Source organism: Ambystoma mexicanum, chromosome 11 (genome assembly GCF_040938575.1).
Source record: "Ambystoma mexicanum isolate Mex_15411 chromosome 11, UKY_AmexF1_1, whole genome shotgun sequence".
Lineage (NCBI taxonomy): Eukaryota > Metazoa > Chordata > Amphibia > Caudata > Ambystomatidae > Ambystoma > Ambystoma mexicanum.
In genome coordinates, this window is record NC_090934.1 from 940,137,333 (window position 1) to 940,164,736 (window position 27,404).

At 44.2% G+C, this 27,404-nt stretch overlaps 1 protein-coding gene across 7 annotated transcripts in view; it reads right to left on the reverse strand.

Moving 5' to 3' along the window:
• The window catches only part of LOC138503953 (uncharacterized), an 863,233-nt gene that overhangs the window by 19,802 nt on the left and 816,027 nt on the right, over positions 1-27,404 (reverse strand). For all 7 annotated transcript variants that reach the window (XM_069624086.1, XM_069624084.1, XM_069624081.1 and 4 more), the window contains 2 exons: positions 25,380-25,479; positions 4,900-5,052 (listed from right to left, as the gene is read on the reverse strand). In XM_069624086.1, the coding sequence (XP_069480187.1) occupies positions 4,900-5,052; positions 25,380-25,479 (253 nt within the window). The remainder of the gene's footprint in view (positions 1-4,899; positions 5,053-25,379; positions 25,480-27,404) is intronic.

Below are 27,404 nucleotides of genomic sequence, written 5' to 3' on the forward strand. Positions count from 1 at the left end.
TGGCATATTACATGGTTTTTATAAGGATTTCTAACTTTAGGAGGTGGCAATTGATTTGGACCAAATTTAGGATTATTTAGCAAAAGGCCACCTACAGGTCCTTGATCAAACAACGTCAGAATCATTGGATACTCTGATTACCATTGGTGAGATAAAACATTCCATTCAGTCCCTCAGAGCCGAGTATGGATTGGCTCCCTTTAGAGTACTATAAGGAATATGCAGGAGTATTGGCACCAATATTAGTTTATCAGGATGTATACAATAAGGGTGAATTGCCATCATCAATGAGACGGGCCATGATTACAGTCTTGCAGAATCTGGGAAAAGATGGTTTCATTACAATGTCTTGTAGGCCTCTCATTGTTAAGCACAGATACCAACATTTGAAGTGGGCTCTTAATGCAAAATGTTCAACGACTGATATAGGGGTTGGTTCACTATGACTAGGATGTTGTTTTACCAGGTAGGTATACACCAATAAATGCACCTAAATTATTTGCAAAATTGGAATTTAAAGATATGTGTGGCCCTTTAGCGGTGGAGAGTCTCAATGCCGAAAAGGAGTTTAATTCCTGGAACTGGGAATTTATTTTCACTACAATGCAGAAGTTGGGGTTTGGGCCAGTGTTGGTGAATTGGGTGAGGTTATTATATTCCAAACCGACAGTGAGGGTGAGAATTGGCAAGGCATATTCGATGCAATGGGACGCGGGGCACGTATCAGCGGTGTCATCTTTCACTTGTCCTTTTCGCATTCGCAATAAAACCACTGGTGTGTAGGTCCAGGATCCGAGTACCGAGGGTCTGCAACTTGCAGGGATTTTGGAATTCATTTTACTTTATGCAGTTAAAAGTTTGCTGTATGTTACGGACCTCGAGAATATCTTCACAGTGATGTTAAAAGAGTTAAGAGAATTTTAGGATGACGTCTGGGATATGCATAAACTGGGCTAAGCCCTACACATTTTCAGTGGTGAAGAATCGTATGAGACCTAATTTGACTTTCCAGTTCTGTTATTACATCAACAGTCTTTTTTTCGATGGTTTGTGCTTTTGAATGTTTATTATGAAAAAACAGCACATTTATTTTGTTTTGGGGCGGTTCCCCCCAAAACCCCTCCCCTATTGTTTTTTTTACCTATTCCTGACCCCTACCCCTTATATGCCCTTTCTTTCCCACCCCCTATACTTTTTGATTTGTTTTTTCATTAAACATTTTTCAAAAGAAAAACCATAGAAAAAATGACCGTTGATGTAACAACGTTGAACCGACTTCTTGAATAACACGGTCCTGCATATGTTTAAGTAGCTTGAAATTGAGATTTATCATTTGGTTTAGGGTAATTTATGCTGCAATATTTATGCCAAAGTTGAGACAATAAATGCTTTTGTGGAATTCTGTATTAAACTTCCTATATCGCTGATGGGTAAGGTTCCTCTTGCAAAAATAATTATAATACCCCGATCACCATATGTATATCAGTGTATTCCATTGTTGATTCCACCTAAGCATTTTAAGATTATGGACCACATTTTGGTAAGATTGATAGAGGGAAGGGTGAAGGAACAACAGAGTGAGCTTGACTACCCTTAAATTACCATTGGAGGGGTGGGAGTTCCTAGTTTTGAATGATACTATACTGCAGCACAGTTAAAATATGCAGGGGATTGATTGGGTCCAGAGGAGAGGAGGGAATTAGTGCAGTGGTGTTAAACTGCTTTATCGTTGAAATGCTAGCTTGAGGGAGTACACATGTAAAGGGGGCTGAGTTAATCAGAAATACCTCACGGATATGGAAGAGGATACATAAAAGGATGCATCTGTTGGGTTGTCGATAATGGTCTTAATGGAAAAGAAGGGTTTGCGTTGTGCGTGCCAAATTGGTGACTGGGGTGACAACAATGTTGCAATTTAGCATTTATCTAGTGTAGTTAATAAGGATGGATGATTGTTACTATAGTGTTACTAGGTGTATAGTTAATATATTTTAGATTCAATGCATGTTGCAACATAATGACAAGTTTGCTGATACAATATAAACATAATGTAGATGCGTGGCATGCCATGTAGTGCCTACAGATGGGAAGCTAGGGGTTTATACGTGAGAAAGTAGATTTGCGGATGGAGAATCCATTGCGAGGGGATGCAGTAGTCTTAAACATACATGCATAGCAATACATACAGAAGGGTCTTTTAGGGAAATGTGTTTGGGACAGTTGGGGGACACAGTACATGGTGAATACACACATCTGTATACTGTGGGCCTCCTCATAGCTATGGATTGTGTAGGCCCAGAAACCTGGGGTGGCGAGATAAGCTCTGTGGGACCTGGGAAGCTGGTTGATCGAGGTTGAAGGCTGGGGGAAGGCAGCTAACTGCATTCGGGCAGCTGCGATAACATAAACTGATCAGCAGCAGCCAGGCATGGGTTCTATTACTTGGTACTATTGTGGAGAGGAGATGCAATATTTTTAAGTACACAGGAGTTGTTATTCAATGATCAATGATGAGACCGGCCACCTGGTAGGGTCAGTTTGGTGCCAGGTAATTAACCCGGTGCAAGGGGTGTATAAGGGAAGTGTGGACAAATGGTTTATGGGTTTCGATCAGGTTCTCATGATGTGGCCAGAGGCGATACGTGCTGAAATGCTAGTTGTATAGTTTAGCATGAAGCAAGGATGCCAGCAAGTCTGGGCAGATGTGATGCTTATCGTCAGTTCAAAGGGAACTTGTTCGTTTCTCTCTCTCCTCATATTATTGAAGTATCCTTGGTAGAGCCATGTGCATCCCAACTGGGGTTAGAGGTCCCCAATCATAAATTAGGATTGCTGTGCGAATGTGTAACCATGTGATGATGTCATAACCTGCTACGGAAAGATCTTGAAAAGGGTGTGCTGTAAATATGAGATAGTGTAAATGTGTGTTGAAAGGGGATGGTGGTTAAATAAATGTATCCAATGAGAGTGTGGGAACCGAGGGGGGTTCGATTTTTTTTGTATAGAGTTGACCAATCATGTTTGGGGGATGACTTTGTGACAAAATCTCTGGGAGTATGCGAACTGTTGTAAAATGTATAGAATGTGAAATCTTTGTGTGTTTCGGAGAGAATCTGGTTCTTTCGGTCTCTAAAGAGTCGTCTAGCCCTTCCTGGCCATTTGTACAATAAACTTGCTTCACCGACAAACGTGTAGTCACTTCTTAAGAGGTGGGCCTATTTTGGGTTAAGGAGATCGGAGGCCCACCCCCACACATCTACGGATGTCATATGACGCAAATGGGAACTGGTCGATTGGATTAGAACTGTATGGGGCTATACCGAGGCGGGGTGCCAGCATACGGGAGATGGTGTGGTGCGTGGCTGCAGTTTTATGGGTATGTTCGGACTGTTTGAACATTTGAGTAGCAGGGATTTGATATTCTTACAGGGCAGTTTCTTGCGTATGGTAAAGGGTGATTGTTAGCATTAAAAAACTGGCCAGATTTTCCTGCTGTATCCCCTGTTACATTCTTTTTTATTGCAAACCCTTCTACTGTTGGGGAGTGGAACAATATTAGGACTTTATATAGGGCTTTGATATACTTCCATGGCTCTACTAGCCTAGACTTTGATTGAGAACATGAACGTGGCTGTGACCTTTCAGACGGAGAAAGTGAGAAAATATATTCTTATGTGGGGCAGGTTTCCTCAAATGGCAGTTTTAAAATGAGTAAATTCAGGACATTGCATGGGGTGCATCGTACACTGCGTACTGTAAGTAAATTAAAATGTGAACGATCCCCTAAGTTAGGGGTCTGAAACCTGCGGCTCTCCAGATCCTTTAGACTTCGACTACCATGACTTTTTACCATTGAGGCAGAAACAATGTTCTTCAAATGGAATGTAAAAGAGGGACTAAATAGATATCAAACTGCACACAATGGGATGATTTGTGTATGTTCAAGAATTGAGGAATGGAAGTGGGTGGCAGCCGAGTTGGCACTTTTAACTGAATGAAGACTAAGAGGTGAAATATCAAAGGACGGAAACATATTAAAACAGTTTTTAGTGGCTGTTGCGTGGGGACAGGGGTTTGGAGAGGGACACTATAAAGAAGGTGGGCCCAGTCCATCAATGGGCTCCTGAAAATGTCCTCTTGAGGTTACAGGACTGGCGGTATCCCCACAAATGTCCTCCTGTAGAAATAGGGAGATACATAGGGAGATACATTTGTATTCTGAGACGGTATGGGTATCCTATTATCTTTGGTTGAAATAGGTTTCCTGTATTATGCCATTTTCCCTTTTTTTGTTGTTGGTTATGAGATTTCTTGTATTCTATTTTTTAATTTATTTTTTCTTCTCGTTACTGCTTTGTGCTTGTACTGCATCGATGAACTAAAACTTAGTGCTCATTAAAAAGTAAGTTAACTCAATAATGTCATATGAAACAAACCACCTTGAGGCGCCGGTAAGCGAAAAGGCTGGAGAGGGATCCTGAACTTTAACATGGCCGATTCAACTATAAGATAAGGAGTGAAGATGTAGAGATTGTTTAAAGCGCTCTGATGGGGAGCAAGCTGGTTACATTGTATATCCTGGTACTCTAAACTCTCTTTCAACCCTGCTGCTTTTGCAATAGAATGGGATAGTCTCTAATGCGAGATCCACATACCTTGTGCATGGCTAGTGTCTTCAATTTGTTGGAGATGAACAGGGACTTCTCAAACAATGGCACGCGTGTAATACAGATTATTAGTACAATGGGAACTAGTGGAGTGGATGATTCAGTCGTGCATGTTTTTTACTACATAGGAAGGAGGGTCATGTACAGTGTAAAGCAGGAAAGAGTTTATGCATGTTTATATGTTGACACTTTATGTGAAGACATTTAATGAAGTTATAACTTTGACAGTTACCTGGAATTGGGAGATCAAGCTTCATTTTACGCAGTTCAGCCATGGACAATTGCAGCTGGTCAATCACCACATCGTCTTCATAGCTGACAGACCTTGCAATCTTCTCCTGCAGGAACTCCCGCAGCTGCTCCAACGACATTTTCACCAAGTGTTCTGAGAAAAGATTAAGAAGCAGAAAATTCTAAATTCTTTAGATAATGCATACTCAGGTAGGGTGAAAGGCTGCCGTAGATTCGTGGACTGGATTTAAAACAAAGCAAAGTCATTTGCTTGTGATCAGGCCCGCCGTTTGACGTTATTGGTGTATGGTGGGTTCACCAAGGGAGGTAGCTGCCGCCACAATCCAGGTGATGTCGGGCCGGAAGGAAGCAAGGGGAAGATTGTCCCTGGCTAACCCCATCATGTGATGTACAGAAGGTAGGTACTCGTCAGAGTGCCAGTGTGGATACTACCTAAGGAGACACACCTCAGTCTTTTGACATCAGAGAGAGGCTGGCAGGTGGGGCTAAAACCCTATAAAATGCAGGCACCTTTGCTAGACGGTGGAAAGGAAGAGCAGGAAAAGCTCATTCAGAACTATCCTATTGAGGTGAACATAAAGAGTTGGAGGCGGTAGTGCAGCATGGACAGAAGACGGGAAGTGAGCTGCTGGGGCCTGGGGAAAAACAGACTCTGGAGCTGTGCAGTTAAGAGAGCCAGATGGCTGTGGAAAGGAAGACCCGGGGGCTGGGGAGAGAAGGAGAGGAGAGTGATCCAGAATGTTTGGAGCGGAAGGACTCGGAAGCCTTGAAGGAAAAAGACCAAGATGGCTAGGAATATTTATCGCGCAAAGAGAAGTGAGCAAGAAAAGAAAAGGAGATAGAGAATTGAAGGAGGAGTTGTTGAAAGAGGTTAGAGGAGGGGAAAAAACATCCAGGAGAAGGAGGTAGTGAAGATATGTGGAAGAACATCAAGGAGAAGGTGAGAATGAGAAATGTACAGAAGGGGTAAAACATTGTTAAGGAGAAGGATGAGGAAGATTTTACTTCAGGGAAGTGGATGATCAGTAGTGAGAAAAAGAAGGCGGTGGACCCTAAAACACCAAGGATACACATAGGAGGGGCAGAGGAACAAGTTTGTGGGGAGGCATTGAGGACAGGCAAATCGAAGCTTAGAAGGAAGACAAGAGAGAGGACAGCCCACTAGAGACTCTTTAAGGAACATGACTGGAAGCAAGATGCCAAGGGGGAAATAGGTGTTGGAACAGGTAGGGGAGTTGTTAGAGGCTTACCGAGAACTCTGTCGCTCTAGGCTGAACCCTTTAGGACAGCCTCTTGACTTCCTGTGGGTATGCACCTTGTTGGCACGTCCGCCCCTCACAATTTATAGGAACTGCCAACAATAATCAGTCTAGAGCTTCTCTGGGAAGTCAGAAGAAGGGGACCCTTCAAACCAGAGACTGAGAGCCAAGCAAGAGAGACCCCCAAGAGGACCTTAGAAGAGTATGGGAACACTTTAAACCCAGGAGAAAGAACCAAGGAGAAGAGACCCCTAGAGAAGGGGATGTGTGGGAACCACTTAAACTAGAGACTTTAACCTACCAGTAATTGTCTTAACTTGCTTAGGAGAGACCTGGCACCAGAACTACAAAGTACTGGAAGAATGTTTTATTTGGCTACTGCAGCAAGCCAGAAGGACCCGGAGAAGAGGACATGTTTGACTGCAGTTTTAATTTAAATTAAAAGAGAACACCTCCCTGATCCGACTACAAAAAAGGGAGTTCTCTTCCTAACCAAACTTAACTAAGGTGCTTGTCTATAGTCAAAGTTAAAATGGTCTTCGGTTCAAACCTACCCACGAAACTGACTCTACAACTTAGCAAAAACATAAAAGAAATAGGTTCAGTGCCCTGCACTCTTGGTTCTTTGCAAAAGTATCTCTGACTGTCCCAGGTAACCCTTTCCCTTGTCTCATTCTCTCGTTTTTCTCTGGTGTCTGTGACCTCTTGCCTGCTTGTTTTTTCTTCTCTCTCTTCTGCGTCCCTGGACTCAGCGTATGTTTGCAGACTCCTGGCCCACCACGTCCTGTGCGTGGTTGTGCATCCAGGTTCAGTTTGCTCCGTGCTGCCTCTGCTTTTCCGGCCTTGTGCGCTTCCTTCCTCCTTGGCGTACGGCCTCTCCCTCTGGGGTCCTTCTTCTATGCTGAGGCAGGCTTTTCTGGTCAGGGTGGCTCCTCCCCTGGATGACGTTCTCACGTCTGAGATTTGCCTCAGCGTTGGGTTTCTCCTCCTCCATTCAAGGACTGTTGACCCTATATTCTTTCTCTGGTATTCAGAAGGGACCTATTGTTCACCACAGTTTGCCAAGCATGTGGAAAGTTCAGCATTACCTTGAGCCAAACAGATAGATGTATTGTCAGCATTTCTGGCTCCCATGTAGGCAGATAATACCTTGCATCCATGGAATTCCTCATGCGAATGGGAGTCCTTGTCCCCTAAAGGTGAATCACTCCCAGTGAGGTCCCACTTTCCCAAACCCATAGAGAGGGATTTGCTGAGCAGGCTCACCTACCTAGCCTCAAACAGGGTGGCTCCCCCTAGGGAAGAAGGGTTGAAGTATCCCGATTCATCAGAATGCTCTTTAACTTTCCAGAGAACTCCAACCTGTAATGCAGTATGATGGTCTGCTGTGTCACATGAAAGTTATCTGCCTAAGAAGGGATTTTGAAAAGTGAGACATTTAAGTATGTGTAACTGTTTATCCCTTCTCCTGAGTGGCCTTTAGTGAATACCAGTGGACCGGGTGTAGATAAATCTATGGGCCTCATTACAAGCTTGGTGGTAATGCCGCTGAATTACCGCCAAATGGAATTACTGTTACCACCACTTGGCCCTGTGGGTTTACTAGGAGATTACAAGTGGTGTAAGGTGGTGTTAATTCCCATTTTATGAACTCCATTGGAGATTTCTGGCCGTATTACCTCTGGCAGAATTACCGGGTGGTAATTCCACTGATTTTTGTAGGATCCACCTCCAGCATCAAGGTGGAGGTAAATCCTCCACTTTACCTCAATACGAGTTTGGCGTTTCTGTTACATCCATTTTTCCTGCACCGGCAAAATGGAGGTAACGGAATTACCTCCACTTTTTGCCTGCATCGCCAGACTCGTAAAGAACCTATAATTCTGAATCCTTACCTTCTCATAGACTTGCTCGAGAATCAAAAATACAAAAGGGGCTTAAATCTTTTGTCCTACATTTGAATGCTTAAATTGTTATATCTTTTACAGGGATTTCCTGAATATAGAAATGGCTTTCTAAATCTTTTCAGGCTAATGCAACAAAATTATCTAGTGAGGCAGGCTGATCCTGCATCCCAAAAGGGCATGGTGCTATATAATCCTCCCAATAAGCACCTTGATATAGATAGAGGGTGTGGTTATTCCCCCACCTAAGTGTTCAGGAGAGCAGGTAGTAAATAGCACACCTCATCATTAATGTCTGTTCTGAGTGTTCCCTTAGTATTGATTGCTGCTACTTCATTTGATGGTCTCTTGGCATATTAATCAACAATGTTCTAGCTGCACACACATTTGTAATTTGCAGATATGAGCACGTATGCATTGCAGAAGTGGAGAGTCCCGAAGGATGTTGGAAAAGGACTATTAAATATTGATAGTCAATTTACTGAGAGGCATCTTGAATCCTTAAGTTCTCCTACAATGGGAAAGCATGCTTTGGAAATGGACTTGAGCATGTTCTCTTTGTTAGCCTGATGCTCTGTTTGAATGTTCGGTTAGGGGGTTCCAAAGTGATGAAGGGAATGTTGTTTCCGGAAGAGGGTGTTTTGTATCGATGATGAAGTTCAGTGTCATTCCAGATGCCTTTTTTCTCCACCCCTAATCTCATTACCTCCGAACATTTAATGTTGGAGTCAGTAAGAAGATTAGATTTTTTAGGGAACTGAAAAGCTGAAATGTTGGAAAATGTAAAAGTTATTCTGGACTAACAATCAGAATAGGAGTGTTGGACTGCCAGTAGGTAAACTAAAAGGGGTCAGGTTTATGATGCAGAAAAGTCATATTATGTGTCAGGATAATTGAAAGATGTCAACAACAAAACTGACAAGGTAGAGTTGAACTTCTCCAATGTTTTCAAACCAGATGTGGCCTCCACCTTGAAGTTCTGAAGGATGCTATCAAAGAAATAGATAATGAGGATATGCTGTAGTAGCCCTTGATGATGGCGTGTACACATTTGATTTCTATAGATCAAGATACTTTGGGATTAAATGCAATTAAAATCTTCAGATTGAAGCTAAATAACCCAAAGGTTTTGTTGCCAACGACTGTACGATTTTGAAGTTGAGAGTTTAGCAATAGCATCAGTTCTGAGTACTTTTTTTTTAAGTAAAGTGTGCTTGTAAGTGAGAAATTGTGTATATGAGTTTGGGAAGCCAAAACCACCTTTTATTGCTTCAGGATGATGAGTCCCTAAAAGGTAGCATTCCTCTCTGGAATAAAGAACATCAGAAGCAGATACTGAGACCCACTTGTTAAGTAAGAGTGGCAGACATGTGATCCTCTCTCTACTACTATCTCCTCATCTGAGTATCATGTGCAAATTGTCCCAAGACCAGTTAGTCTATCTCGACATGAAGATACAAGTGACTCTTCCATGATTCCCCTGCACCACCTTTGTATTTAACCAAGAGGCAAGTTGAAATTTTGTTGGGTGAGTTTAGGGGGTAAACGCTTTATGTACAAAAAAAAACACAGTTGGCATTTGGCTTCCAGATCAAACCTGGAAAGCACCCAATCATGTATCAAATGATGAGTAATCCAGCAATGCTCAATGAATTAAGGACCATGCGTAAGCAATATAAGAAATGCAACACTTCTTCCTACCGCACCAGCAGTCTTGATCACCTCCTTAAAAATCAGGCAAAGTACAAGGCCATGCTGGTATGCAAAGTATGCTGGTTTTGAATACTCACAATGCACGGACCTTGAAAAGAAGAATGTTTACCACTACAGGTAGACATCTTGGATTGGACTAAACAGTTGATAACTGCACTACCTGCATGCACCCAAACCAAGCCTGCATGAGAGGTCAAGCTGAAGCAGCTGGCCTCAAGACCAGGTCTAACTCCTGGGACTGCAAACTGGACAAAGACTCATACCACGTCTCCCCCAATGCCATGAGCAGCCAGATGATTGAAACAAACATCATTGAGGAAGTATCATGATTCTCTACCATCACTCAAATATTCACAGCTAGCCAACATGTGTAAGTGCTTTTGGTATGTTAAACTTGGCTTGGCTTCCAGACCTTGCTGCATATGCCTGGAATGATCTGAAAGTGTTGACAATGTAAGACAGCTCTTCCGATCTGCATTCTTTTTAGAATTGAGGTAGCCACTATGCTTTTTTTTTTACATCAAAATCTACATTTTGCAGAATCTCTTCTGCACAACTTTGTTTCCAGTCTTGCAGCCCAAGGGTAAGTACAAGACGTAGGTGCTACCATTGATCACAACTGACATATGTGATCATTTGTGGTCTTTAAAAGTCTGTTTGCTCCAGTCCTAATTTGGACTTTGGTGAAATTTACCACTTGTGACTGACCCACTTGTACCTGGCTCCATATCATGAATGTATTCCTGAAGCTCTTTAGTGCTTTCATGCTTCCTGAGCTTCCATTGCTTAGCACGTTCTTGTTTCCTGTGTGCAGGAGACCCTTATTCGTGTACCAGTACAGCTTGGCTGTGTTATATAATTTTCTGACCTACCACTCATTTACAGTTAAGCCCTGTTTCTTGAGCTTACTTGAAGCATAACTCTTTCTTGAAAGGTTATTCTGTTTCCTGTTCTAGATCCCATTTTCTTTACCTTCCCTGAGGAAGCGGGAGCTAAAATGTAAAGGGTTTTGTACTTTGTCTTGTGCCCTTGTACCCTTGTTTTTCAGGTGCGGTGTGCAGTTTTGTTTGCTTGCTATACAATTGCCTAGGTTTCCTGTTCTGTACTATTACAGACTTCCTAATTTGCTCCTTGTCCAACATTAACATGCATGAAGTTGTACATATTTTGCTGTTACAAACATTGGTGTCCATGTATGGATAACAGGGTCTGGGTGTGCAGCTTCCATCTCAGGTGGTGTATCTTCTTGTTTGGAAATATTGTCTTCAGGTTACCTTTTATAACACCACTAGTTGTCAGCTTCACAAAGCATGTACTCTTTTGTGCCGTATAAGTGGACGTAGGGCATAATGTATTTGTGGATGAGAAGTTTACTGAGCTTTAGTGTGATGGTAAAGGACCTTATGAGTGTTTACTCCATATGGTTTTTAGTTTTTCCATAATAACAACCTTTTCTTGTAAAACATGGCAGTAATTTTCTATGTTGTACTGATTTGTGAGATATCATTCAGTGTGCCGAAAGGGAGGGAACAAGATAAGACCAAGATCAGTGTTGAAATAAGGAATTTATTAGAGGTTCTATAGGAGATAATGGGATTCGGACAGGGCAAGTGTTGGAAAAACTCACAATGAAAGGGGAATCGGACTCCAAAAATAAATTTCCTTTAAAGTACATTGTCAGCAAAAATCATAACGAAATCTATATAAAATATATACAACAAGATAAATTGGTCATAATTGATGAATACCTATTAAAAACCAAAAACATGCATCAGCAAGACAGCTTAAAATATTAAGATCGAATAAACCGAGAAAAGCTGAGGAAATTGGTAACATACACAATAACACCCGAGAGAGAAGCAGTTTATTAAAAACAACATGGCACCAAGCACTCCTAAAATCCCATAACAAAATATAAAAGGAGGAATCATTTCCCCCCTTGCTTGGACAGAGGACAAAAAAACAAAACATGCATTCCACAATCTTGCATATTGGGACAGTAAAAACATTTGCTTGAAGAATTACGATACTATTTAGATATGAATAGTATCAGTGGGAGGACTGTCAGCCTAAACTTAATGAAAAGCATTGTTTTTATGTGATTAACTAGGTGACAGATGCTGTGCTTCACTAGACTGTTTGATCAGCAGATAGTTAAACGAGAGGGCACCCCACAAGCTTATAGATGGAAAATGTCTCACTGCCCATTCGTTATACCTATTCAGGATAATATTGCATGCACTATCTGGAATAACTAAATCAGCATTCCAAAAGTAAATCAAGTCCAAATCAGTGGGACAGGAGTTAAACCCATTCTACAAGTTCCAATAAAATCCTCTTGTAGAAAGCTAAATCACTCCCTCAAAATAATAGCTGTCTTATGCAAACTTCATAAATATTAGCGTGCAGGCCCACTTCTAAACATAAAGCAGCGATAGGGGTGCTCTCTGGGAGCGATAATCATTATTTTTAAAGTACCCTTAAACCATGGAAAAATATGTAATCGACACGTAGCACAATATAAAATTGCAGTTTGGAATGGGGATTTGAAGACTTCTATGGTTGGTAATATTGCTGTATATCTAAATCTATATGCAAAAAAAGGGTTTCCCCAATTTTCTGTTTAGAAATACTCCTACGCTCGACTTGCCCTGACCATGAGCCATTGGCTACCAGTCTTATCCCCAAGTAGTAAATGGATTAACCTGTTTAATTACATCTCCATTGTACTTATGTATCACATTGACAGACCTGGGAATGTGGCAGATCACTGAGACTGTTTTAGACATGTTAACAGTAGGCTTCGGTCCATACAAAATTAATGAAAAACTTCTATTGGTTTCTTAATGCCATAAAAAAGATTCTAAAAATAGAACCACATTGTCAGCATAAAGTATTATCACAATTGTGGAGCCACCAATTGTAGGGGCATCACATCCAATTCTTGAATGAGCAGTGATAAGGCATTGATATATAATAAGAGTAGCAGACATGAGAGAACGCACCCTTGCCTTACACCCATGTTTACCCGAAAAGGATCTGTGCATTGCCCCCTCCGCCATACCCAGTGCTGATTATGTAAGTCCTTGGCTCGCAATGACGGGGGGAAAAAGCTCTAGTAAAATGGTATGAAACTTGTAGTGTCTTGATTCTCTATGCACCATTGCTTAGTGAAAGTCAAAACGCAGTAATATCCAGGCATTTGGCACTATCTGATCCTACATGACTATCCAATTGATGACTCTGGCCTTTGTCTTCGGGTTCCAGGGTGCCCAAACACTTGTCAGTTGAGTATGAGGATTGAGGCCTCTGTGGCCAGCACATCCTGGAATTCAGAAACGCCCAAATAAATTCTCTAGGGGACATGGGAGCTGGTTGTGCCTCCTCTTGGGTTCAGGTTAATTTGTCACAGGTTTCTGAGCCAAGCTCAGTAAGTACCCTATCCAATGAGAATCTCCATGCTCTAGTAACCTTGGTCGCCAGGACACTTCCTCTCAGACTGTCATGATGCCTACTCCCGGAGAACCAGTCCAGGACCAGCGTCCCCGGAAGCAGACATAATGTTCCCGGGGAAAAGGCCAGCAACCCCTAGTAGGGGCCCTTGGACACTGTCCTGGCGCCTTTGGCGCCAGGCTCATTTTGGACCTCAGTCCTGGCGCCATAGGCACCAGGCTCATAAAGGGAGTGTTTATGTGAACTTACCTGATGCAGACCGTGCTGCCAGATCCAGACCTCTTTGAGGCCTGAAAGGGACTATTTTACCTGTGGGACTATTTTGCCACTCGGGCGTGGCCGGGGAAGAATACGTACCTGGAACTATTTTGGGGGCTATTTAAGCCACGCCCAGACAGCAGCTCACGCTTCGCGTTGTTCTGCACCTAGCAGCTGGACGCTCACCGTGTCTGCTCCTGCATCCTGACTCCAGCCACGCCCGCCTCCATCCTGGAACACCTGAAAGGATAGAAGAGAAGGAAAAAGGTGAACAGAAGAACATTACCTGCTTCTACCCAGAGTCCGGAGTCATCACGCCGGCGATCCTAAGGGAAGACATTTATTTTAAAGACGCATCGCGTTGCTCGCTGCAGCGCCGCGTTCCACTCACCTGTTCACGAGGCATCTCCGTGCTCCTTAGCTACCATCTGCACGATCCGTCGCATACCTGCGCCTAAGGGGGAAGAGAAGAACAAAAGGAACATATTGAGGAAAGCCGGATTTTGGCCATAGAACTTACCTGATTATTGTTGGGAGAATCTTTCCTCATCTCGGGTCGGCGCCGCTTCTTCGGCAGTACCGTACCCCGGCCCCTATGGGGGAAAAAGACACACGCATTATTGGGTGAATATAAGGACATTAAAGGAACCACCCATCATAAACATACCTGAGTTTACCTTCAGCGAATTGTTTCCTCTATGCGAAATCTTCACTCAGCACCTATGATAAAAGGGATAAGAGACGGACTACTGAATATAAAGGCAAATAGAAAAGGAGGCCAACTCTTGAACTTTTACAACAGTATACTTACGGCACCTTGCCAGGAAAGTCAAGTAAGCTTGGATCCTCACCAATCCGAACACCAGTGAAGTAACTGGATATAATCGCACCCCTGCACCAGAAGCAGGATGGAGAGCTCGTCCTTTCAAACCTTAAGGTGAGAGTTAACGGGGAATTTCGGAGGTGGTCTGAGGAGAGTGAAAGAGGGAAGTGGGAGGCCGACGCGCTACTCCGCAGGTAGTTAATCCCCTTTCTCCATCTGCAGAAGGATTCTCCTGCGAGTCAGACAAGCGAGATTTGGGGGTCCTGTCCAGTCGGTCTTCCGAGTTCTGCGCATCACCTTAGAAGAGGCCGCAGCAGGACAGACCTGGTCAGCGTCCCTGTGGGAGTCAGGTGAGCGTTACACAGACCCCTCCACCCCCCTCACATTGGTATGCTCCCTCGCTCCTGGTGAGATTGCACCATCTCATTCTTCCTCCCACCAACCTCAGAATCTGCCCCGAAACCACCTAGTCTGTGGGAACTTCCCTCATTTCTCTCTCTTGAGTTCTCCTCTCACCTCCCCAGGTATAGCAGAGGTATCGCCCCTTCCAAGTCTTCTTTCTTTGCCTGGGCTGCCCCCTTCTACCGATGATATTTCTCCTTCGACTGCTCTCCACTCTGTCTCTAGATAGTCTCAATGCTCCTCCAACCTCCTAACAATTCCCCGCCTTCTGATGATAACTCCCCTTTTCCATGGTGTAAACTTCTCCTTCAACCTCCTTGATTTACTTCCTTCAACCTCCTCCCATCTATCTATCACTTTTCCTCTGATGGTCTGACTGCTCCAATTTCCAACTACCCTCCCCCAGATCGAAGGTGTTCCTGTGACTACCCCCTTGGTGATTCTGTATGTGAGCAGGAGGGTTGTTGTCAAGCATATCCTTCTGACTATCCCCTTCGTTATTCTGCAGTGCAGGGTTGTTTGCTACTTGCATGGACATATTTAAAATTGAATCATATTCATGGGTAAAGATACTGACTGGCTTGTTCAATGTTGTAGGACTTTCAGCTAAGGCACTTATTGTACCATTATACTAAAGGAGAGACCAAGATGGCATTGTCCAATATCACTCCTCAATGCCTCGTCTACAGTTTATGGGAAAGTGCGAGATCATAGACTGTCTGATTGGGCGGTTTCTAAATATATTTTAGCACCCAGGCATGTCAGGTTTAGAGAACGTTTGAGCATGTAGGAACAAAATCCAGCAAATTAATCCGGGAAATCAGAGTGCACTCTAAAGTGTAAACTTTACAGATTATTAAAAGAAATGCTAACGCTTAATCTAAATAAGAGTTGTAGTTCGTGAGCAACAAATCAAGTATATTATCACTTATTAAAAATTCAGTTTTTATTGAGTTTTCGAAATCACAATATGCGCAAGCACCAACTGATCCAACAAGCGGATCAACAACAATATAACCGCGGCTCCCAAATACAGTCTTTTTGATGAGAGGGGCGCAAACCGCTGCTGTTTGATGTCAGAGAGTGGTTATTCCCGGACACACGGTGTACGGGCACTCCAGCACCTGTGTTTGCCTAACGGGTGGTCACTTTAGTCGCTAGCGGTTGCCAGGGTTATTTGCCTCTTAGCCAGGCCGTTTTGGCACAGGTCTGACATGACAGCTAACATGGGTGCCCGAAAATGCAGAATCTCACTGTGTGAGGCGTGTGGCTTAATGTCGCCTCGTGGAGCAAGCCTTCTGTGGTATTTTGGCGGTGCGGGGGACGCTCTCCTGGGCCTCACCAAAGCGAGGGCCCTGAGCCTGCGACGCATGCCTCTCCTCTCCCTGTGGTGCAGTTGGATGCCGCCTCAAGCTCAACTTTCGCTTTCAGGCACCCAGCGGCAATGCAATCAATGCTTCTTGGGACCTCCTGGAGCAACTTTCTTTGGAGTTTCCGGCGTCAGGCTCTCGCTTGGTTTGCTGTCCTCGCCCGATATCACAGGGTCACTTTGGGGGCGGGGGAGCAAATGGGTGCACATTTGCTACTTTAGTGGTCAGGCTTGCGGAGGAGCTCTATCTCGCGTCCTCCATCTACGCGCCCCCTGGTGGCCACGATATTATCACTTTTAAGTAAATTCATTGAAATAATACAGCATTTGTTTAAGAAAATTCAACCCGACATGACACGATTTGTGTAACAAAATGATTTTAGTAAATCATCATTCTACTGTAAGCGAAAAACAATTACTTGTATACATTGTAAGTCACCTTTTTAACATTTAGCATACTGTAATGCACCCTTAACAAAGGGTAATTATTCAAACAAAGAATGTTTCAAACAAAGAATGTTACAGGAGTATCTATGTTGCATTCGTAAACTAAAATTAATCTCATCTGTTTGTTAAGGGTGCATTACAGTATGCTAAATGTTAAAAAGGTGAATTTCAATGTTTGTTTGTTTGTTTTATTTGCTTTTATAGCACGCTGAACCCAGGGGTAGCTAGGCGCTTGGTCTTGTGTGAAGGTTACATACATGTACAGTTACATAAAATACAGAAGTTTACAGTTACATAATATACAGAAGTGTACAGGTATGTTTGATGATGCTGGTTACAGACAGGATTTAGATACAGTATTAAAGTCATTTACAAAATTAAATAGTAGGAACACTGAAGGTGCAGGTTAGGATTTGAACTATATACAGGTATATACAAGTTGATGGCTGAAGAAATGAGTATAAGGTTATGTGAGAGGGATTGAGATTGAAGAAATTAGTATAATGTTATGTGAGAGGGATTGAGGAGAAGAACCATGCTTTGACTTTGAAACGGAAGGCAAGGAAGGAGTGTTCATCTCTCAGTGATGGGGGCATAGAGTTCCATGTTTTTGCTGCTAATACTGGGAAACTGGTGCTGCCTGATTTCTGGAGTCTGTATTTGGGGATGTTGAGGCAATGCCGTAGTTGGTTCTGGTGGGTCTGAAGGATGTCCGGGTGCAGAATTTGTCGACAAGGCATTTGTGAGTGATCATGTGGGTCCTGAAGGTGATTCTGTCTTTTATTGGGAGCCAGTTGGCAGTCTGTCTTGCATGGGAGATGTGGTCCGTACATGGGATGTTGAGGGCTGCCCTAAGGGTGTTATTTTGTAAAATTTGAAGTTTGTGGATGTTTTGCTTGCTAGTGCCTAGACATAGGGAGTTGCAACAGTCGAGTTTCGAAAGTATCAGGGCTCTTGCCAATATGATACAACTTTGAATGGATAGAAATGTATAGGTGTAATTGTTTTTCTCTTACAGTAGAATGATGATTTACTAAAATCATTTTGTTACACAAATCATGTCGTGTCAGGATGAATTTCCTTAAACAAATGCTGTACTTAAAAGAGATAATAGGGGGCGCTGCTGTGCAACTGGGAAATGGCTGCCTGACTCGGCAGCTCCGTTTTGGGCCATTTCCTTTATTACTAGATGTCCTGAAAGGTGCCACCATCCTTTGAGAAAACCAGACTCAGAGATACTGTAAGGGTCTGGTGCAGTGGCAATCTCACTCTGGAGCCCAGCCGACGTTTAGGGTGCAAGGAAGTCATATTCCTGAACTGCCGGTGAGATCAGAGGACGCGGCTCGGTTGTGTGCAGAGAACCGCCCCTGCCCCTATGGGAGTCTGACACTGTACAGCGGACCACACGACCGGCACCAGGATTTTGAACAACGGTCCCCGCAGCACATGTGAGGGGGACCGAAACTTGCTGAGACGCCGTAGCGCAGCATTTCCGAGGCGCTCCACCTTTATAGACGCGTGATACGGCTACCCGCCGGGCGGCAGCGGGAGACGGGGCCCGCTCCAGATCACACTCCCGGATGACCCGGCCTGCTTCATCCTGCTTGGGTTGAGACAACGCCATATTCTGCAGCAGCCAAGACTACAGAAGGTACGTGCAGCGCCCTGGGGCTGCAGGAGATGACATTGTGGATCCAGTGATTCCCACCCTCACATGTTCACGCTAGTCTGGGCGGCCTTACATACCATTAGTTGGGCACCCGAACCCTGTGTCTCCTGTGGCCCTGAGGACGGGGCGTGCACAGGACCCAGCATTTAACAGTGACTTTTCAGTGCTTAATCATCAGCCTTGCGCAAATTCCTTTCTGCAGCCACCAGAGGGTTCTACTAATGTGAACTCGGAACGGAGCGGAGGAGGTGGAGAGACTTGCCAGGACTCCAACGTGTGTTGGCGGATTCCTTGTGCACAGAAACCTACAACTGTACCCGCCTTGCACAGATTGAAGCGACGGTAGCACAGGCAATAATCCGAAAGTGGCATTGACGCCCATAGGGCTTCAGTGGCCATAGGTGCTGCACCCGGCCCCCCTGGTCGCTGCTCTATCTTCAGAGGAGGTGGTTGTCCCCTCAGAGGACTCCCTCACCTGCTTTACTCCCTAGATAAGACACCTCCCGGCCTGCCTGGAATTCACCCTGTGGAAGCAACCTTGGGTTCCTGTAACCTGAATACTTCTGGACTGGGTGGTAGAGGGGCTCTTGTGGGGGACTGAGGATACAGTGGTGGTGCTCCATTTACGGGGGAGGATACAACCCATTCTGTACCACACAGGGCGCAACGATCAAGACACCAAATTAGGGGTGAGTTGTGTCATCCAAGCCTGGTCCGTGGAGGCGACTATCCCACAATGTCTTTTCTGCATATCTGTTCAGTTGTATGTGGAGTAGGGCTTGCTGAAGGCATAGTATGAAACAGGGTTCGGAGTGCCACTGTTGCAGCTGCAAATCTTCGCTTCTTTGTGTATCTATGCAATAGTGTTTTGTAAAAGTATGCAATGAGCTGCCAGTTGCCACCTTGTAAATAATATTAAGCAGAACGTTGGAAGGCTAGTGTGGCTCCTCTACCCACGGCAGAGTGTGTCTTAGTGGTTAGTTAGTAGGGGTTTTGAGCCAGTGTATAGCACTTCCAAAAGCATCTTACAAACCATCTCGCAATGCTCGACTTAGTGACAGGATTGCCTTCCATCCCGCTGCAAAAGAAATGAAAAACTGAGCATTTTTGCGAGTTTTATTTGTTCTGTCCAGATAGGACAAGACAGCCCTTCAACTAGCGCGTTTAAAGACTTTATAGCTTGCGATTCCTGATTTTGAAAGAAAGCTGGGAGTTTAGTAGTTTGGTTGACATGAAAACTGGATATGCATTTGGATGAAAATTGTGGATGGGTTTTTAAAACCACCCTGTCCTTGTGCATCAGCACAAATGTTTGTACCACTGACCGGGCCTATAATTCGCTCCCTCTTCTATGGAAGTGATTGGAACTAAAAGGTCTACCTTGAATGTGACATGTTTCAGTGAACTTCACAGTGCTGACCATGAATAGGTTCAAATGGTGCTTTCATTAGTATGTGTAGGACTGTGTTTAAATCCCAGCTCAAATAGACCTGGCTGTCTATTCGATTGGTTAGTGACTGGGTCTCACTACCTCAACAAATGCCTTGACAGCTGGTACCTGCCACCATGGAACATTTTATTTGATGTGGCATATGCCACAAGGGCTGCTAAATGTACTTTAAGAATTGAACACCAACCCTCAGTCAAGAAGGTGCACTAAGTACATAACATCTTTAGGTGTACAGTCTATAGGATCAACCTCTTGTTTTCCGCACCAAACATCATTTTCCCACATATTGCAATAGCAATAGCATGTGCGACTGCTCAGTTTGCGTACCTCTTTCAGAATCTTTTTGCACCTTGGTGGGAGGCTGAAGTGTGTGAATTCTATAACCTCAGGAGCTATGCTTCCAAATTGAGCCTTTGTGGGTCTGGATGAGTTAAATGCTGGTGCTACTGTGCTAGCAATGCATGCATTGGGGTCAGCTTGATGGGAGGTACCACCGCAATGCACAGAATGTGTGGATACCACATTTGTCCACTTGTCTTGCAGACGTTGCTGCAATTAGTTTTAGAATCATGCTCTACTTTTGGAGCTTTTGCACCATTTTGTGGATTAGAGGTGTTGGTGGAAAAAGAGTAGAAAGTGTCCCAGACCAAATGTTCCATATAGCATTGCCTAGAGACCCCTGCTCTGGGTAACTCAAGGCAAAGATGGGGCATTTTGAGTTTGCGGTTATTGCGAACAGATCTATATTTTGTGTGCCTCTTCCTGCTAAAATTGGTTTAATTGCTTTTGTGTTGAGATAAGATTTGTGTTCTTGCTGACTAGATCTTCTCAGACTGTGCGAGACATTTGTCTACTCATGGACAGGTTGGATGGCTGACTATGCAAAACAAGGCCAGATTTAAATCTCTTCTCTTGTTTCACAAATCTATCAACGGTAAGGTACCACTGTATCTATCCTCCTCTATCCAATTCTACAAGCCTTCTTGTAATCTCTGCTCTGCCCTCTTAACTATCTTTGTGGCACCTCGTCATTCCTGTGCTCCTTCTCTCTTCTTGCTCCACTTGCATGGAATTCTCTTCCCACGGACATCTGAGTAACAGTCCACATGGATTTCCTAAAACCAAACTAAAAGCCTACCAGCTCGCCTCAAAGTTACCCTCCTAGCCTACCTCTCGTCTGCCTGCTAGCTAACATTTTCCCTCGCCTCCAACCTGCCTCTGTCCCTCACTTCCTCTTCCTCCAGTGTAGCACTTCACCCATTATGGTGACATCCCGAGCACAGCTAGCTGTACCGCCTAACAACACTTAGAAATGTCCAATGTCCATTGTCCTTAATCTATGTATGTCTACTTATGTAATTTCATCAGTGACTATTCCATGTATTCGCCTCTACAACCTGGTCAGAATGGCCCTCAAACTCACCCCATTGTAAGAAGCTCACTGTTTCCTGTCAAATCTGATTTCTTATTTACTGTACATTCTTTTGTGATCAAAAGAGCATTGTTCCTCTTGTAGATAAATAAATAAATAATGGGACATGCTGGGTTTGCAACCATATTTTCCAAGGGATGCTACACTGCCATCTTTTGTGATTTTGTTAAGAACCCATGGGAGGGCAAGAGGAAGTCCCTGGAGGATTGCAGTCCTTCTCCCCCCTTGTCCCTCCCGACTGCACCCCTGTAAACAGGTGACATGCCTCACAGCCAATCTCAGGAGCTTTGGGAAAACAGAGAGAAGAAATATAATTAGCAATTGACCCACTAGAAGGTTCCAAAGTTACCCTCCCTTTCGTACCTCACAGGGCTGACATGGGTAGGGTTAAAGATGCCAGGAATCTAAGTGGGTGTTCCTTCCGTTAAGGTGATTATAGTCCATATACTAGAAAGCCTACCAGGGTCAAAGTCCAACGCCCAGGAGTGTAAGCAGGTCCAAGAAGTAACCCTCAAAACAAAGCATGCAGGGAACTGACCCGGGGGTGGAACCAGGACATAGTGCTAAGGAGATACAAAATCCATGGAGAGTAAAAGTAGGAATCCAGGGTTTGATCCAGCGGAATTAATCCAAAAGAAAGTCAACAAAGTAAAGTGTTAAAAGGGTCCAAATACCAAGGAAGCCGCAAGCAAGGGGAGCAGATAGCAGATAAGATCCAGCCAAGAGATACCTCTTGCAATGCTGTCATCTTGAACTGTTGTGGTCTAAAGAATTTGTTTTCTGGATGTAAGTGGAGGAATGGACTCATGTGCCTGTTTTTTGGGGTACGAGGAAGTAAGTTGAGTATATGCGCAAGTTCCCTTTCTAGTGGAGGTACACCTTCTATAGCCCCCTATTGTATAAGTGCTGCAACCTCCTTTGTCAAGAGAATGATATGTTCTGGTTAAATGTGGTTGCTTCTTGGTTGTACACTCTAAGGCTTGTTTTCGAACTCCACACAATATTCCTGTGTTATTATGTCTAGCACCCATTTGTCTGATGTGATGCCCTCCCATGCATGGATGTAGTTTTGTATGCAGCATCCCACTGGGGTTGCAAGGGAGGGAAGTTAGTACTGGTAGTCACTGTTTTCGTGTGGTGCAACGTGCGTGGCCAATTCAGGAGCATCGTTTTAGCAGAATACGCATTATAAGAATGTATTGAGCCACTGGTTTTGGCTCCACAAGTTTGTCATCAATAAAAACTCTCTCTGCAGATTCCTGCTGCAGAGCTATATGAAAGCATGCTTCAGCCTGATTGAGTAATGCCCTATATGTTGTCTGATCTTCCATTGGGCAATTGGAGGGTGGAGGCTCCACGACCTCTGGAGAATCCATAGGATACTCTTGTAAAACTCATCATCAGGTGTAAGCCCCTGGGTAATGCTGTGTGTCTGAGGCTCTAGGTGTTCTTCAACGAGAGACTATTGGATTTTCCTACTTACTGACATTGGGTGTCTTGTCCCACACAAGACATCTTTTCTGGCCTCTCTTTCTTCCACAAACAGTTTTAAATTAGCACCAGTCTGTAGCCAAACCTGTTATTTGCCACAAAGAGGTGCCTTGCTCCATATTATACATTTCCTCATTGTCTTGATCCCCACTCTCTTGCAATGTCTTCCTAACTGTAGCCCTTTTCTTCCTCCTCCTACTTTGGGTGTTTACTCCTCCCCGCTGGGGTGAATATACCGTTGTGCCCTTAGCTGGGGTGTATTCCTTAAAATGTGGGACTGAGAGGGAAATGTAAGAAAGTTGAAAAAATGTGTTTTAAAGGGATCGCTCTCTGTACTAGGCATTTCAGTTTTTCTAGAAGTACTCTACTGAGGAGATTTGTATGGGATATTTGTCATGGCCATAAGAGTGTGTATGGCAACGGATTCCAATAATGTGGTGTTGTTCAGCAGTCTTAAGGGCTTACAGGTCCAAGATACAGGAGATGGTAGGTGGTGTCGGGTCAGCGTTGTTGGAAGACTTGGTGACCTCAGATGGGGAGAAGCAGAGACTTGCTTTCAGCAGCGAGTGGGCTCAACTGGCTCAACACAGTGACATGCTACTGCAGGGACAATGGCTTGGAGCTTGAAGTGACTGTTAACCAGGCAGGTTATAAACAGCCATCAAGTTGGGGATGTTAGAATGATTGCTGGGTCACAGATTCAGAGACAGCAGAGCTGCGCTCAAGATGTGTGAGGCAGCATTCAACCAAATCAAAGATGAATCCAGCGGTTCTCTTGCAGCCGGATGGATGCCGTCAACGGTGCCAAAACCAGAACAAGGCGATTCAGAGAGAGATGCAGAGAAACCCAGAGGTCACTTCCTCTGATCTGAGGGTGCTGGGAGACTCTTCCCAGGGTCTCAAGTGCCAAGGTGAGTCCTTTCTTCTGTCCTTCCCAACCAGGAAGGTCTGTAGAGAGCACTTGCAGTGTTCTGTCACCCCAGTGTGCAGGGTTCTGGGTACCAGTATCTCAGTGGCAATAGGCTGGACTTCACAAACAGGGCCTTGGGTTGGTTAGGGAGAACAGCATTCCTGTTCCTTGGAGCTTTCAGTCTTCACCTCCCTGACGGTGAAGTTTGGAATAGACTGTACTCACAATCAGGTTGCAGTGGATCCTTCAAGCAGTGTCCAAAAGTGAATCCCTAAGGGGAGGGTCTCCCCCTTACACGGTCAAAATGCAACAGCAGATTGGTCCACAGCAAGCCTATTGTTAATGGTCCAATCCTGCCTGCTAAAATAAGTGTAATTTGCTTGCTGTTCTACCCAGTGTGCCTTGTCTGCAGGAAGTGAAGAGTAGGGAAGTGGGTTTGGGAGCCCTAGCAAAATTTGAGATGATGATACCATTCTGTGGACTGAAGTTCTCTCCTGGGCAATTCTAATTTTACCCCTTTCCTCTGTCTGCCCAATTCAAAACAACCCCTGAAACCAGCACCCTTGTGGGAGGTGGCCACCTACCACTGGGTGTTCCTGTTACCTGGATGATACGATATCTCTTCTCAGAGGGATAAAAACAAAGACTTCCCGGTTGGGACCCACCCAAAAGGGTTGCGTTTGGTACAGCCAGCCCAAACAGCTTAAAACACACTAGGCCCTCTTGTGAATCAGTCACGTCCACCAAGTTGGTAAAAAAAAGACATCAAATGCTTGCAGCTATATAATTGTGTAATCTCCTTAGCCACCATGTCAAAATCAGACATGGCTTATATTTACTTTTTAACTGCCATGATACTGCCGGGTATTTTGTACCAGAAGTGCATACAGTGGACTTCCGCACTTGCCTGTTGGAACTTTGGGTTTCAGCAGCTTTGTTCAAGAATGGACATTGGGCATTTTAACTGCTCTGTTACTACTGCATGACAGCTGCTTGGGATGTCAGGTGACTGTCACAGCAATGTTTGCATCTATGCCTTTGATCAAGAAGCATTATGACAGCGAGGTTTGATTAGCAGACCTCACTTTCAGAAACAGAATTACCTGCATCACTTCAGAAGTAAAAATCAAAAAGGCTAAGGCTAGTTCACCCCTGCAGACTCCTTCATAGAGCCTAAGTATACTTAAGAATTGTGTGGAGATGGATCTGAAAGAAGAGCAGAGCATTTCTGCAATCCCCCAGTACCATTTGCCTCTCCAATTCTGTTGTTTTTTAGCTGCAATGGGGACGTGGCCGCAGAAATTCTGGGGCATGACTTCACAGTGCTGACCATGAACCACCCGCTTCCCAGGGCTTGCAGTCTTAAACAAATGGGTTGTGCAGGGAGATTATGGAGAAAGGGGGATAAAGTATAGGTGTGATGCTGCCATCCTGCCTCACCTCTCTAGGCAAGCTGACTATGGCAGTGGGACTGTGGAAGTGGACAGGACAGGAGGTATGGGGTACACCTGACAGGTTTGGCCACTGGAAAGTAAGGCACAGGATGAGGATGAAAGAGTACTATGCCTTGGTCTAATGAAGGCCCTCACTCTGGGAGTCCCTATTATGACATGACCAGTGGGAAAAATAATTTCAGATCCCAGACCTTTAAGAAAATAAAAGAAGCACAAAATAACAAACTGTCCCATGTCACATCTATCTCCATCACCAAACTTAAGAATATGGAAAGTTTATTGTTTTTTTCAGTTATCTTTTGATCATGACTTCTGGGGAAATGCCACAACTTGTAATACTCTTAATTGCTAGAGAGAGGGAACATAGGGAACTGGGTGTACATTAGGACAGGGTGTACACTAGAAGCCACACCTTGCATGTCTTACTTTTGTGCAGCCTGATGATGGTGTAAGCCATGCCGGTGAGCACACGCTCTCCTTCTAGGATATAGATGTCCCACAGCCGCAGCGTCAGCGTGAAGGGAGTCTGAAATAGAAAAAAAGAGCAGGGGGAGTCGAGGAGTTAGTCAGGAGGGTCACACTGCATTGTATTGTATTCCCTCATTCATGTATAACTCAGATCTCAGCCTTGGCCCACCCACACATGAAAGACACATCTAATAGCCTTCATTAGGCAAAGGGAAGGTGGTATACATACTGTTTCTCTTCAAGCAGCAAAAAAGGTATTTACTGAAATACCTTTAAGTACACGACCCTCGCAGAAATGTTCAGATCGTGTTAATTCTCACGTCATGGCAGTTGCAGGTTGCAGTGCCATTACCAGGGCCTTAGCATTGTGCAGTAATATTGGTTAACACATATTAATAACAAACCAGAGCCATTAATAATCCAAAACAAAAAGAATAAGTCAGTTACCTGCTGGTGTTTGTTCCTCCCAAGAAAAGCGTGTTTTTCAGTCTAATGAGGTTCACTCAAGGGTTTGTATTGCCAGTATAGCAAGCTGCTCAGAAATCATTTATAGGGGGAGGAGGTGTTCAGACACAATGACCAGGCCTGCTATATCAGGCTGATCCAACAGTATTCACAAGTATGGATGTTGCTATTCAAATAAAGTGGGCATATCATAATAAGAAGTATCAAAGTGCAATGCTCGCTCTAAAAAGGCAAGTCTGAACAATTGCCCTATTGCTGCCTCCAACCCTAAGAGACGGAGAGTTGTTAATTTCAGGAATAGATTAAAAACTTACATAACAGAGGAGTCCAGTAATAATAAAAGAATCAGTTCCAGGATTATGTGTCATAAATGTAAATAAAAGGCACTCCCCCCCCCCCCAAATTCACATAAGACTGTTTCAACCAGGGGTTAGTTACCAGAAGGAACACAAACACAATTATTTGTAAATGAAAGCTGACACCACATTGGCCTTACATAGCATGGGAAATTACTTATGATATGATCGTTTATTTATATAGCGCCTATACACAATGTGTTTCAAAGCGCTTCAAGGCAAGGGAGGGAACAAGGGAAAATACAACCACATTCTTACAGGCCATGAACAGTAAGGATGTTAAATTAACTATCGTATTCGGCCTGACGATATTTCAGATAGTGCAAGAGCTAAGACATAGATAAGGAAGGGAGTGGGATAGTGGGAAGGAAATGGAAACAGACAGGCGACTACCATACTAGGCCTGACAACATTTCTGGTAGAGCCGGAGAAAAAAAAAGGTGAGGGAGAGGGGTGCAGAAAGGGAGGAGAGGAACAAAACAAGCGAATATCATACTAGGCCTGACAACATTTCAGATAGTGCTGGAGGGGTGGTGGGGAGGAAAAAAACAGTAATGGGAGGGTGGAGGAAACAGACGAGGTTGCTATCATATTAGGTTCAGGGACAATTCTGATAGAGTAAATGCATAGAAGAAAGTAAGGGGAGGATATAGGAAAAGGGAGAAGGGAAAGGAGGAGAGAAAAGAGAGTAAGCAGTCAAAAAGAGTGGAGAAGCAAGAGTGGAGAGCGAATACAATTGCAGAAGTCAGTAGTAACACATAATGTTGCAAGCCAGGATACAAGATGAAGATGGGAACCGCATGATTCAGGGTCACCATGAGTACAAGATGCAAAGGAAGTCCAGCATGAGAGTTGAGAAAGAGTGACGCACCGTGAATGAAGTCCATAAAAGTCAAATCCAGCATTAAAGTCAAGACTGAGGGCCTCATCACGAGTTTGGCGGTAATGCAGGGGTTTTCCCGTCAAGCATTATTAGTGCTCACGCCAAGCCCCCTGGAGGATAGTCCGCCAGATCACGAGTTTGCGTGCACGCGCACAGGGACATGGCGGTAGCGCAAATAGCGCTTGACGGGAAAAAGGCCCAAGAACCCGTTAATCCAGCGCACCGTGCATCTTCCGCCATACCGCGCCAATAGCGCGCGCTATAAGCGCGCAGGAAACG